This window comes from Solanum lycopersicum, chromosome 2 (genome assembly GCF_036512215.1).
Source record: "Solanum lycopersicum chromosome 2, SLM_r2.1".
NCBI classification, from domain to species: Eukaryota; Viridiplantae; Streptophyta; class Magnoliopsida; order Solanales; family Solanaceae; genus Solanum; species Solanum lycopersicum.
Window position 1 is genome coordinate 58105079 of NC_090801.1, and position 14999 is coordinate 58120077.

General features: G+C 30.4%; 2 protein-coding genes across 2 annotated transcripts; one reads left to right on the forward strand and one right to left on the reverse strand.

Moving 5' to 3' along the window:
- Positions 1–661: 661 nt before the first annotated feature.
- LOC101254656 (uncharacterized) lies at positions 662–4943 on the reverse strand. The gene is made up of 6 exons (XM_004233019.5): positions 4148–4943; positions 3997–4063; positions 3784–3891; positions 3589–3687; positions 2436–2561; positions 662–1227 (listed from the first exon to the last, which is right to left on the reverse strand). Exons 1-6 carry the CDS (start codon positions 4175–4177, stop codon positions 1082–1084), a joined length of 576 nt encoding a protein of 191 aa, XP_004233067.1. The 5' UTR covers positions 4178–4943; the 3' UTR covers positions 662–1081.
- Positions 4944–9149: 4206 nt separating this feature from the next.
- LOC101258519 (uncharacterized) lies at positions 9150–10590 on the forward strand. The gene has a single exon (XM_004233033.5). The coding sequence runs from the start codon at positions 9847–9849 to the stop codon at positions 10420–10422; it is 576 nt and encodes a 191-aa protein (XP_004233081.1). The 5' UTR covers positions 9150–9846; the 3' UTR covers positions 10423–10590.
- Positions 10591–14999: the final 4409 nt, after the last annotated feature.

Consider the following 14999-nt stretch of genomic DNA (forward strand, 5'->3'; position numbering starts at 1 on the left):
GCCAAACGAGGTTAGGCCAAAAGGTCTTGTTCCTATATGAGCCAAAAAAAATTAGACCCAACCTCACTTAATTCAAGGATTGGATTGTTATAATTTTCATTGACAACCATATCATCACTTTCATATTTACGAAATATTCCATCACTACTTTGACTATCATCACTTTCATATTTACGAAATATTCCATCACTACTTTGACTATTTTGATGTTTACGTAAAAAATTATGTAACACTACTATCAAGGGTATTTTTGTAAAAGATAAAAGTTTGTTGTAGAATTTGAATTATTAAAAGTTTTTAAATAATGATACTTGAAAAAAATACTAGTTTCTTTCTAGTATTTAAAATTTTGAGTTGTTAACAAAAAAATATTTGTTAAATAATGACAAATTATATGGACAATTATTATTTACCAAATTTTATTTGGAAAATCTATGTCAGGGTCCTTAATTGAAACTTGAAGTAGTAAGGGTATAATCATTTTCACCTCTCCTCAACACGAGCAAAATATTGGTAGGTCTAGTTTAGTGCAGAATAGATGCGCAAACAACAACCCCTCAGTCGGAAAATCTAGAGGATTGACCTTCTCCAAACCATCAAAGAGTTCAATTGTCATCAAAGTCTTTAAGAAAGAATTAAGAGGATACGATCATTAATAATATTTAGAAATTTCAAAATCAGATTATGTTAGAATAGGAGCTTCTTTACATATAGGATGTATGAAGAAACAAAGCCAACAAATGTCCCAAAACATGATTAGGGAAGCCAAAAGTATTACCCCTGACAATACAAATTGTAGGACATTGAATAATGGAAGAAACTTTGCATTGGGTATCCGGATTATTTTTCCATTCTGATGCCACTTGAAGAACTTACAGCATTGCTAAACTCACTCACTAGCAATTGTTTAAGATCCCATTAAACAAGGGAGCTTTCACTAAACATAATCATGGCTTTCTAGTGGGGACTTGTAACAGCCATGCACAGATTCTCTCAAAGTTCTAGTCAGCAATCTAATAAAACATCTACCTAAAGACGTTATGCCAACTTCTTAGTAGTCTCTGACCAGATAATAGTAGTCTCAAGACCTTATATCAAATGATAAATCTTGAAATCTACTCAGCAAATTTGACTTGTAGTTCCCAACTTCAGCATCCTCACCAGATTCTTGGGTGGACTTGATGATTGACATGGCTCCAGCTTGATGCAAGACAACAGCAGCCGCATCTGCATAATAAGAATGAGCATTAAAAACTACATCCATTCAAGCATATATATGCAAGCGCAAATAACAAGTGCCTCCGCAAGGTACTCTAGTAACATCTGACACAAATAGAATATGTCAAGCTAACCTGCAGGCTAGAAAACATTAGCCCTAGGCCCTAGCAACATTTAGGGCCCGTTTGGACATGATTTCAAATACTTATCGCCAAATGCCTAATATCATCAGCCAATTTGTCTTAATATTCCAATTAGTTTCATCAGCGAAGATAGGATAAGGTAGCAAGAGCTATACAAAATAAAATAAGACATCTTCATACATATAAAGTTTAACATCAAGAAAAACTGACTGAAGTGGTCCAGCATTCTTTTGCCTTAAGTAACAAGCCAAAAGCACCAGAGAATTTCTTCTTTAAGCTGAGAACACTGGCGCCAAGGTTGACTGGGCTTCTACTAGCAAACCATGCAATTAAAGTGACTTTTTTTTTTTGGCTCAGGAAAAAGAAAAGACTAGAAATATTAATCACTATGTATCACAGCAATATTTTGTTTTGAGGAGAGATGCATAACAACAAAATACAGGATAGTCACAGATGTAACTAATCCAAGTAGTATCCAAGGTTTGTCTGACAAAAGTAGCTCCTAATTTGTTTATCCTAAAAGTTTCACTGATAAAGGAGGACCTGTCAAGTACACAGAATTACAGAAGACTTCTGGTCCAATTACTTTTTGTCTATATACATTGTGCTTCAACAGTTTGGTGGTATACTTGAAGGCATTTTAGGGAGAAACTTTTCCAAAGAAACATCAAGCATAAAATTAGTTTATAGCACAGAAGCATGTATCGTTGTGGAAATGCCCAGAGATTGTTCGAACGCAGAACTCTTAGGTCTAGCCTATAGTAGAAGAATTACCAAGAGGGTCAACCAGTAAACACTCTTCTCTGTAACATATCTTAACAATGTGAAGTAGGGTAACATTCTCTGTCAGCTAAATGGTTTTATCTATTAAAATGTGGCTAGATTCAGGAAGTTTGATATAAAAATGTAGTCGTCCACGCATATTCATCACTCATCATGTAGTAAAATGCATCCACAGATTAGTGATTCAGGGGTAAAAAGTGACCTGCAGGTTCGGACAGAGGGAGGCAATCGGATGCAGAATCAAGGGGAAATCCTCATGGATTTAATTTGCAGATAAATTTGAGTCCTGACCTGATTTGGATATTGCAAAAAGAGCCTTCAAGGCTTCCTTCCTCGTGCGATCATCTCTGGCAGACTCTAACATGTTTAAAAGATGTTGAGCTCCACCAATATCAACTATTTTCATCCTTCTTTCGTCTAGGAAGCAAAATAGCATAGGGTAAAAGATTCACGGATAAGAATCTAAAAATCTCATGATTACTTCAAACAGCGGTCATGTTTTGACTACAAACTTCAAAATATTGCACTTTGAGCAAAAACTGTAAACTGTGTCACTAATAGATTACAAGATATCATATGGAAATTAAGTAGTATGCATCCCTCTTGACTTGTATAATGTTTTAGATATTTAAATATCAGAAAAACGCTATTTAAGAAATACAGCTACCTTGTTATAGTATTGAGAAAGGGAACAGCAATCAAATAGAGGTTGACTGTGATACTAAAATCTAAGGTACTAGAGTGGTCTCTTTTTATATTGGGACAGTGAAACAAATTTCCTTATTTTGTACAACTAATCAGTAGGGAGTTCCATTAGCTTTAAGTTTCAAAGGAAGGTTATACAGTTAATAATTCACGAAGAATGGGAAAGCGTCCAGATGCAAGAGACTCGGCTCCATACAGTTATCCAGCATGTAAATTATTTCTCCCTCCGTTTCAAAAAGGATGGCCTAGTTTGACTTGGAACAGAGTTTAAGAAAATAAGCTCTAAATTAAAGTTATGTAAAATGTACCAAAACGTCCTTTAATCTTGTGTTCTTAAACATGTCACGTGGAAAGTTAAAGTTAAAGTGTTGCCAAAAAAGGAAAGGGGACATTCTTTTTTAAACAAACTAAAAAGGAAATAGGGACATTCTTTTTTAAACGGAGGGAGTATAATATAAAAGATGATGCCGAGGAGGTTAATGTTATCAGTTTGAATTCAAATGAGCTCCTAACAACACAAAAGGTTGATCAACCTAGGTTCACTGAATTCATAACTCACAGAATTGTCACTACACTGAAAACAAAAGGTGATAGCTCCTTACTGCTCTTAAATCAAAGATCAGCACGCATTACTAATAACATCAAAGTGATTATATTGTGCACCAAATTGCCAACATATACTAGAACCCACTATGTATACATAACTTCTCAATTTTCAAGTACTGTGACCCAAACTTACCATCTATAGCAAAACGAGCCAATCTGGACGCACCCATTCTTTTAAATAATGGATCCTTGACTTGTAGTAGTGAGACAGACTGCTGCATCAGATTGTCTCCTATTTAAATTATGCCAACAACAAATCAGACAACGCACGAAAGGAATCGAAAATGATGTTATCAGTTCAAGTATAACCATAGAATTGAGACCTTACCCATGTATGGGAAAATTTGATACCCAATAACTGTAGCAGTCCCAGCAAAAATTAACTTTAAAAGCCACCCTACTTTTCTTTCAGCTTCTTGTTCTATTGTCTGTTCATCTAGAAACTCGCAAAAGAAGATCATTGTACAAACTGCAACAAATAACAGCTAGAAAAACACTAATGAAGTAAAAAATCCGAGTTTAGATTAGGTATAATCGTTACCTCTCCCAAAGCTGGAAGTAGAAAAACGTCGGGGTTGTGAATTTATAGGCGTTCTCCTCCATAAATACTGCATAAACATTATCACACAAATCCATCAGAAAATAAAAACAGATGAAAAATGAGAATTGATGATGATGATGATGATCATTACAGGGCAGAATCGCGCTGCTATTGTACGCATTCTGCAGCAGAAGAGTTGTGGAACCTTAACGAAATTGGGAACTCACAGCAGCACCGTTCGGGGGCCAACGACGAACTAATTATGGGCCTTCTGTAATATGGACTAATTGGGCTCTTGGTAGTCGGATTTGCACAAAAATAGCCACTTTTGACTCTTTTTTAAGTTCGATAAAATAAAAACTTTAAGTTTTACAAAGAGTCATATTGCTAATGTCAAAATTGATGATGCTATTGTTGGGTATATTATATCTGTTATTCATTAACATAATGTTTTTTTTTAATTAGATCTTTATTAGATTTCCAAAGATAAGCATTTCGAGTAAGAATATCGTCAAGTCTAGTGCTAAGAGAGATACCTCTTATGAGAAACTAGGATTTTCAAGTTTGCTTGTGGATATAGGCTCACATTTTGTATGTCAAAAGAAAAAATGTTAGTTGTTGAGTAAAATGTTTTTTGTCCTCCATCAACGAGACGTATAACTTTCATAATTTTTCACAAAATTTCAATATTTTTTGTACAAATGTTGTTAGAATGAGTGATCTTGAAAATTTATAACGTTGTAATTTTCTAAAAGAATAAAAATAAAATTGTAGCCCCCCTTTTTCTTTTTGTTTGTTAAAAGAGATATTCAATAAGCATGGATGACCTTCCCGTTACAAATTACAATACTAAGAGTGAGAGACACATACTTGTACTTAATTATCAAAATAAAAGGAAAGTAAAACAAAAGAGAGTTTCATCTAATGATAAACTTATATAAAAGAAATAAAATCCTTAGAACTAGAAGTAATATATTAAAGCCCTTCATTACTCGAATTCTAATGTTGAGCTTGTTAACTACGTACATTATTTTAGATGGTGGTTGATCAAACCCATCAACAAAATTCACCAACTCCTTTTCCAGAGTCTTGCATCAAATAATTTTAGCCAAACTCTTTCGTTTTGGCTTTTCGTGACAATGTTGTCTATGGTTCGAGGACAGTTAGGGTTTGAATTTTTTAAAAGCAAAGTTGCAATATCATGATTTTTACCCGTCTTTTAAACGTTTATTTTCACATATCTATGTGGAGGATATATACAGTTTTAAACAACTTTTTGCAATTCTCTTTATTTCAATACTATTGTATATACACCTACTTTGGAGGATAATTTGAAGGAAATCAATTGATTCCCAAGTAAAACTACTTACTCCTATAAGAAACTACTTATGAATATTATAATATTTAGCTTACTAATAGATTAATAATCAGTTGTTATGGATAACTTCAATCTTATAAACACATTTACGTGCATCTAATTGTGTTATTGTTTCAATGTGGTAGTAGTAATACACATAGTTAAATGTGCAATTAAAGTCGGGGAGCACGAGAAAGATATTTTGTTTTGTTGTAAAAATAGGGTTCTTATTAATTCTCATAAAGTATATCAATAAAATATTTATACCCATGTCTAACTTTGGGAGGGATTACCGCTCAATATTCTGTTTATATCGCTATTTTTTTTTTACCCGAACCTAAGATATCTGGTTAAGAACAAAGAGAACTCTTTTTGTCCCACTTGGAACCCTAACCTTACGTGGTGATACCCATATCATTAACGATGTTTTAGTGTGCTTAATTTTTCATATTTTGAATTCTTTTGGCAAACCACTAATATTGCAAGATTCGAGTCACCGACAACTTTACCATTGAGCTATTAACAATAGGAGATTCGATCTCTATTCAATCCTTTTCCTTCTTCTTGTTTGCTGGATATCTCGTTCGTACACATATTTTCTTTGTCTCCCGGGCCTCTAGTGAGTTACCGATAGAGTCGAAAAGGTAAAATCCATCATCTGTGATTGGATTGCGAAAACTTGTGGATAGATTTCCTGAATCGAATTCTTTTAAATTTTTAGTTATTAATTGCTTTGGCAATGGATAATTATACGTGGTTATCTTTTTGATGATATGTCAATGTAAAAAATCTCTTACTTTGTTTAGGGGTTGTCCGGTTGTTAGATAGGAATATTGAGATATTTCATAGAATTACTTTATCCCACTTTATAATTGAAACAACTTATTATTCTATCTTTATACTAAAATGGAGTAAATTAATCTTTTAAATTAACTAATACCCCATTATATATTAAATATAGAATAAAATAATCCCTTCAAATATTTTGAGATTAGCTAAGTGTATATAAAAGGTAAATTCAAACAAAGCTTTTGGGTGATCCCCAGTAATGCATTAGTTAAATTTAAAAGGTAGTTTGAGTGTAAAATTCTCAAATATATTCTCCTTAATTTATCACCCATTTAAATAAAGAGATGTTGATAGGTACAATACAATACAGGTATATGGATCAGTCATCTTCATCAACAGCATCTAGAGTTGTTGATTATCAAATAATATATAGTTTTTTTTACATGGTATATCTACTTTTTCTCTTGTTTTTATTAGACACATTATTTCATCAAATGCCTTTTAGACTGATAGGCCTTGAGAAAAAAATGTTCTAAAAAAAAAAAAGTTGTGTTATCAAAGCTTGTTTACTTGTGTCACGTCTTCTATGCATAAAGCTGTACTACGTTAAGAGCTGTTCAAGTACTATACCCACAAGAATCATTTTTAATACACCATATTTAACTGACTATATTACAGGTTGTTATTCTATTTTCTAAATTATTATAATATTAGAGTTGAAATAGAAATGTTCCTATCATTGTGTGTAGACTTAAACATTATCGGTGCACAGAAAAAATCTTTCCTTTAATTAATATATCTAGTAGTTTGGGGATGAGTGAGACTCAAAATTCATGTAATTTATAAGTGATTAACGGAATGGGTTAAAAATTACAAGATATAATATTTAAATTTTATTAAAAATATTCAAATCTTGTTGGTAGGATGTAGTAAATATAATCCCGATCCAAAATGCTAGGTAGGTATATATAGTCATGGGCTGGAATAATAGGAAATTGCATTATGGCCAATATACAAAACAATCTTTTAATAGGATGAATCCAAACCTATGATATTCTTGATTGTGTATATTATATTATATGATATATAATAATTAAAAAAAATAGTATGAATGAAATTAAAAGAGAGAGAAAATTCAACAGAAACAAAGGGAATTATGTGTGAGATAAGAGTATATGGAAAGTGAGAAGTTGATAAATATGCATGTCAGAATTGGTAATAAAATTCCCTTTTTGTAACTTGTTCAAAGAAGATGATTGGCAAATTAAAATTATGGTAGAAAAGAGTTTCTATCAACACTAGTGTCCAATTATTGAAAGCTATCAGACAACCCATGATCCATCTCAAACTCAAATTCCCTTTTTTTATTACTCCAAAATCACCTTTAATAATAGAGTACTATAAGTAAAATATTTGACACTAAAAAATAGAAAAGTTTAAACTATAAATAATTTACACAAATCATAAATTAATTGATATGTTAATTATAATAGGTAAAACAATACTGATAAATGTAAAATTTCTTTAGAAGTAACAATAGGTTAGTATTAGTCACTAAATCAACTAGAAATCACAAATCTAAGGACTAAATCCTAGATTTTATCAAGAGGATTGATATATTTATTTCTTAAACCCCCCCCCCCCCTCTCCATAGACCCACATATGGACCCTTTTCTCCATCCTCTCACATGTTGCCCACTAACATCCATATCTGAACCATTTAATGACTGGGCCATAACTTTGATGGGACAACCAAAATTAACCAAGCAAAAACTCAAATTGATTTATAAGGAATATATAAGCTATCTATAGTTTTAAAGTACCTTTTCATATGTTTTTTTTTTTTTACCTTGTTGCTCTAAGCAAAGCTTCATTTTTGGCCCCCTAAGTAAAATCAATGTCATGGTCCATTATTATATGACAATATTTTGCACATCAAATCAATCATGTTACAACTTTTTTTCACTTTGGGTATATAGATCAGATTGAACCACTTTCTTTTGTGTCATGATGTTGGATTTGAATATACTATATCTACTATTGAAAAACATAGAGTACAATTGGATTTGGAATAATAAATTCTTCAAATTTTAAAAAGGGATGAAAGTCCAACTAGATTTGAGACAAATAGTGTGTATTTATTTTCTCTTAATTGACTATATTGATATTGAGTAATGATGGGAAAAAATGCACATTGGTTTTGTGGCTAGAAGTTCATGTTTCTAGGGTAAATAGGACAAGCAACTTCACATTAGTCAAAGCACTATATATATATCCTAAAAACATAAATCAACTATATACTTGAGATGAGTAAAAATAGTCTATAAACACTTCACTTACCCATGAAAACCACAAACCCACATGATTTGCTTGGGAATATTGAAAAATCACAAAAAAAAAAAGAAAGAAGAAAACTCCTATCAAAAGAAGATCTCTTTATATGTCCCATATCTCCTAATTGATTATTTTTTCCACCCAATCCAACAAAATGCAAGAAAAAAAAACAATTTCCTTTTCACTCTTAATTAAAACTAATAAGCTAGGGACCAAATGAAACCTTCTCCATATTCTAAAAACACTATTCTTCTATCACAAGTATTTCTCTTTGGCCCTTTCTTGAATAAGGACCCTACACTAATTAGCCTCTTCACCTACTCTAAACCAGGAGAATTCAACCAAATGTCGATAGACAGGTGTCACATTCTGATTTAGACACGTGGTCGTAGAGCAAATGTACTTGGCCCCACCAGTGCTGACATGTCAATTCCAATCATGTACAAACATGGGGTCATCCAAGTTTCATGCATAGGTAAGGCAGCCAACTCCCATTATTAATTGAACTCAGCAAATTAAGGGCTATATTGGAGAATGGAATTGAAAGGCAAAGGGCCCTGAATGATGGATACAAAAGGCAAAGTACAAAATGAGGTGCAATTATTCATGCCATTCATTTCCAACCCCCCAAACAAGTGAATTTCATTATATAAAAAAAAAATATATATATATATATATATATATATATATACACAAAAGACCAAAGGAAAAAAAAGAGGTTTTGAGTCAGAAATTGATGTCTATGGGTTCGAGATCCTAGTTCTTTTAAGTAAATGGACTCTCAGTTTATATTATACATATTTAATACATTTTTTAACACAAATACAAAATTTTGATTCAAAGGCCAAATATATGTAGTATAGTATTGATATAAAGTTTATCTGAACTCAATACTTTTAATGCGAGATATATAAATTTATGTGTAAACATCCACTTAAAATATTAAAAAATAATATAATATATATGAACCCATAACTTTAGAAATACAATAGGTTCATTTCTAATTAAAAACCATAAAAATTTGAACCTATAAATTTTAAATTCTAAATCTATCTCTATTTAAATAATTAAAATTTATATTAATTGAATTTGCAACTCATATTTTAGCTCCGCCCCGAAAGAAAAAGTATCCACAAAAAGAGAAGGGGAAAAAAAGGTGGTAACCCCCCAAAAGCATATAATAAAATCTTCATTTATAGTAACAAAAAACTATACCAAGTTGATTGATATTGATACCAATACAATATCCCTCCCCTCTCTTCACTTCTTCTTTTGCTTCTCATTATAAACACAAGAAAAGAGACTTTACTTTCTCTTCTCCTCTTTCTTTCTTTTCTTTTGGACAATAAAGATAAAAATAACTAGCCATCATGAAGAACACAATAAGATGTTGCATATCTTGCATACTACCATGTGGGGCACTTGATGTGATTCGAATAGTTCATGCTAATGGCAAAGTTGAAGAGATTAGTGGAAGTGTTAAAGCAGCTGAGATCATGAAGATTTACCCTAAACATGTTCTTAAAAAGCCATCATCATCTTATTACTCCTCAGAAGGAGGAGGAGTTTGTCCGAAAATTGTCGTAGTTCCTCCTGATGCTGAACTTAAACGTGGCAAAATTTACTTCCTCATGCCACTTCCAACTCCTTCAAGTGAAAAAAATCGATCAAAATCATCAACAACAACAACAAGAAAGAAGAAAACAAGATCTTCGTCTTCATCATCATCACAAGGTCTTCGTCATGATAATGGGAATAGTAATAATAATAACAATAATATAAATGGTAGTAGTAGTAGTAGTAATATGATGGTGTCTAATGATCAATATTTAAGTGAAATATTGTCTGAAAAAGTCTCAACACAGAGAGATAGAAGAAGAGGAAGAGTTGGAGTATGGAGGCCTCATTTAGAGAGCATTTCTGAGGCTGCAAATCATGAAGCATAATTAAATCTCAATTTGAGTTTGTTATTAAATTTTATTTTTGTTCTTCACTAAGGTAAATGTTCTCAAGGAAAGTTTCAATTTTTATTTTTATTTTTCGGTTTGTAAATACGCATAGATTGAAGAAAACAATAATATGCCCCAAAAAACAAAATTGTATTATTGTTTGAATTTTGCTACTTTTATGAGATTAGAGCCTGTGGAATACTGGAAGAAGTTTGGAATTAATTCTTTTAAAGTAAAATCAACAGATATATCTTCAAGAAAGTCATTTTCATTGATGATCAAAATTTCCAGTAATTAATTTTTGGTAATGTATTCTAAAACCTATATGAAAAGGAAAAGACTATGATAAATTGACTACCTAGCAATTAAAATTAATTAATTTATGATGAATTATTACTTTAATTTGTATTCAGGGGCAAGATACTTTTTCATCAAAATAGTAAATAGTAACTCTTAGTTCAAACTTAGTTCAAAATTTATAAAATTCAAATTACTAGTAATATCGACTTTATATTATGAAAAAAATTTAACTAACACATTTGATATGGTGCTTGTATCCTGGTTCTGGTTCCCCTAATGTGTCGGCAAAACAAAAACGTATAGAGGTTTCTAATTAGTATATGTTTTTTTCTTGTTTTATTTTGCAAAGCAACTAATAGTACTCCATTGAAAAAGGAAGATTTATTTTATGCCATAAAAAAATATTACCCAACTTAACTAAACAAAATGCACAAGCCGCTTCATGACTAAATTATTGATCATGAAATAAAAAATTACGCTTTTTAAAATTAAAGTAGGCCAGCTTATACAATCTGAAGGCTAAGTGCATCATTAGATCTAATTAAAGTAGTAACAAGAAAAGAAAATCATGACTCATGTGGTATTTAAAAATATACTAATTGTGATTTAATTAACTCCAGGAGAAAATGATTCTTCTTTGGATCAAATGCTTGGTTGAAAAGGCTATTAACAACTAGATTATAGGCTAGACAATCATGAACATTTTTCATTCTAAAAAATACACTCTTTTTTTTCTTTATATAAATAAAATTAAAATATTAATATGTTAATATAATCAAAGGGTACTTTAAGTTATAATGTTGATGGAACAATTATCCCCACTATACTTTTTCCCAAGCATAGAATAATAATGTAGTTCTAGCTTGCATTATCATTTATGCCTAAGTGGAATGATAAGAGTTTTCATTCAAAAGTAGTTCTTTTGTTCTCTGAATACTAGAGAGGGGTACGAGACTATATAGTATTTTGTCAAAAAAATTTTACGTAAATATCTTTAAAATAATCTGATAACATAAAAACTTATGACGCGTGTATTACTTTATTCCATTTTTAAATATCATGAATAGTTGACATCCTTAAAATATTTCATTAATTACCACTGCTAAATTCGTTACAGGTCATATTCATCTGATAGCGAAAATGGTTGGTGATCCTATATATATAAAATTCCATATTCTGATTCATTTTTGAGTTTCTGAAACTCTCTCCACTAAATTGGGGGCCAGCAAAAAAAGTTGGCATAATAATTATTTGAAATTTTATCCATTTTGATGGATCATTGATTAGATTTCTTGTGAGTGAAGGAAGAATATTAGAATATCGAATTATTGTCACCTCTCTCCTACCCATTTTAAGATTTTTTTTTCTTCTTCTATGTGTGTGTTTGGAGCACCCACAGTGAAAAAATCAAGAGTTTTGATCTCAGATACGATAAAAAAAAAAAGTTAAATTATTTAAGGACTGAAAATAAATTTGAGCAAGTTACTCATTTGATTGGTAGACAAAAATAATTATGGTTGCTAATTAATTAAATATATCAAAAGTCTATATATTTGCTGGCAATTATTTTAAATAATTATGTTTGCTATTTAAATATATCGAAAGTCTATATATTTGTTGGCTATTATTTTTTGGCAAAATGCATAATTATTTTCAAGATTATGAACAGAGACATACCTTAATTAAACTAAGGTTTTATTACCCCTGAACTTGTTGTTTTATAATTTTGTACACCTTTTATCTTATGCGGCACACTCCGTGACTCCACCCAATGAGGCGCGTGGGAGATATTTGAATGTCACATAAGTAAAAAAGGTATACAAAATTTAAAAAAAAAATGAAGGAGAAATAATAAGATCTTAGTTTAGTTTAGATATATCTTTGCGATTTCAATTATAGCCTAAGAGAATATTTTACCTTGTTTTTTTATCGACTATTCCTATAAAATTTTAATTGGGATCCTGAGACATGATTCATTTGTATGGGTGTTTAAGTCGATGAATCGTGAAAAACAGTTATGACTAATTATAATGAGTGATGTTGGTTGAACTAATTAAATCTAATATAGTAAAATATAAATAATAAATTTTTTATTAAAGTAATAATTTAAGAGACATAATTTAATAAATTTTCATATGTTTACGAATCACGTACTTCATGCGGTTTATGATAACTCTGTGTTAAAAAAACATGTATATAATGTAATTAATCTTATATTATCGAATTCGTTAAATTAGAATAGGACGAAATATGAAAACGAAATTTCATGAAAAAACTCTTTTTTTTTTCTTCTTTTGGAAATAGTAGTATAACAACAATGAAAATCACAACATATAAATCATGTATATTTCCACTATATGCGACATGTATCATGGGTCAAAAGTCTACGAAAAAATCCATCAACTTGGTCATTTTTAACAAGTCTAGTCTATTTTATCTTTTTCGACATGTAATATAATATTTATATATAGATTGATTAAAGAAGAAGAGAAATACAAAATGAATAAGACAAAGAAGATAAAATTAATAATATGAAATTAAATTAGAGCCTCTACCTGCTGGCTACTGCATTAGTTGTGAGGAAGTCCATGTCTTTACCTTTTGCTATGGCCGTTTCTTAATGTCTTTAATTTATTTTTCAAATATATATGTGGTCTTTTCTGATCCATTTAATATTTATCTAAAAAATAGTATTTCAACGTGTAGTTCAGGATAGTCAGTTAAACATTATTTATTGGAAAATTATATTATATAAAAAAATTATATAAAGTACATAGGTCAAAAATTATTTTCCACACATATATTTGAATATCTTTAATAAAATTTCTGATTTTACCACTAAACTTTTATTTTATTTTTTTCAGATTTAAAATAAATTTTGTACTATATGATATATATTATGATTTTACATATATTCAAATTTGAAGTTTTTTGGATCAAAATATTGGTCTAATATTTTCTTCTACTTTTTTCCGTTTCTTCCGTAATCAATTTTATGACTTGTGTTTGTTATGCTGACCAATATCTAACCACTTAACCAAATACATGAACAAAGCCGATGTTTTGGGGTTATAGGACTAAGTTTCCGAATAATTACAACAACAAAAGATCAAAACATATATAGAGTACAAAATAGGGACGGTTCTAGGTAATTATTAGGTGTGACTTTTCAAAAATTCAATAACTTTTTTATCGCTGACTCCATATTTGTAAACAAAGTGCCAAAGATGCACATCTAAAAAAACATGTTTATATACAGTATTTTGGTGCAACGATTGGGATTTATTTTGATTCTTGAATTTCGAAAGTTTCACCTACTCCACCGTATATATTATTACTATTATTATATATAAACTCCTAATGAGTAACTAACATACCATTTAGAACTTGAAATATTCCTTCCACAAGACAAAAAAAAAAGTTTGAGTTAGTTCCAATATATTGCAGCCACCGGCAATGAACTTGGAGGAAAAAACGAAACATGATAATTGAGTTTCCATTGAATTTTTCAAATTAGCTATTACTAAAATGACATTACTTTTCTCTTTTTATTTGTTTATTCAGTTAGTTATATATGTTTTCTTTGTGGGATAGAAAGAGGACTCCACGTTCTCCCATCAAACTGACCAAATACTTCCCCTCATTTTCTTTGTTAATATTCCTTTCACATATTTTTTTTTTCCCCCTCTAAAACTAAAAGGGATGGGAAAGGAGTTTTTCATCTAATTTTGACTTAACTTTTTGTTTGAGGTTGTACTTAAAGATGGGGAAATTAAAGGAGAATTGATTATGGAGTTGCCTTAGTGACAAAAAATAGCTAACAATTAAAAGGGGAGAGTACCAGTCACTATAAAAATATGTTAGTTGACAAGAAAATCACACTTTCTCTTCTATATATTATTATTATTATACATTGATGGATGCAGTATATGATTGAACGGGTTCCATCGTAACTAAGATGTATCGGAAACTTATGAACTATTTAGGCTAATAATAATAATAATAATAATAACAAGAAAACGTTGCACATTTTAAATTTTGTTTGTGACATTGAGAAATATAAAAGTACTAGAGCCGAGCCTAATATCTCTAGAGTGTCACATTTTTTAAAATAGAGACAATCTTATTGGTGGCTCAAACATATTTTAATTACTGAAATCCCACCTTTTAGTTTACATATTAACATTATTTCCTATAAGTTTTACAAATTTTAAAAAATCTTCATTTTCGTGCATTACATTAATGTTTTATCTTGCACATCAGATTAGTGTATC

Coding starts and splice junctions, on each gene's coding strand:
- LOC101254656 (XM_004233019.5), bottom strand. CDS start 4,177: ATGCGTACAATAGCAGCGCGATTCTGCCCT. Junction 2,562..3,588: donor GGCTCGTTTTGCTATAGATG/GTAAGTTTGGGT, acceptor TTTGCTTCCTAG/ACGAAAGAAGGATGAAAATA. Junction 1,228..2,435: donor TTTTGCAATATCCAAATCAG/GTCAGGACTCAA, acceptor CTTATTATGCAG/ATGCGGCTGCTGTTGTCTTG.
- LOC101258519 (XM_004233033.5), top strand. CDS start 9,847: ATGAAGAACACAATAAGATGTTGCATATCTTGCATACTACCATGTGGG.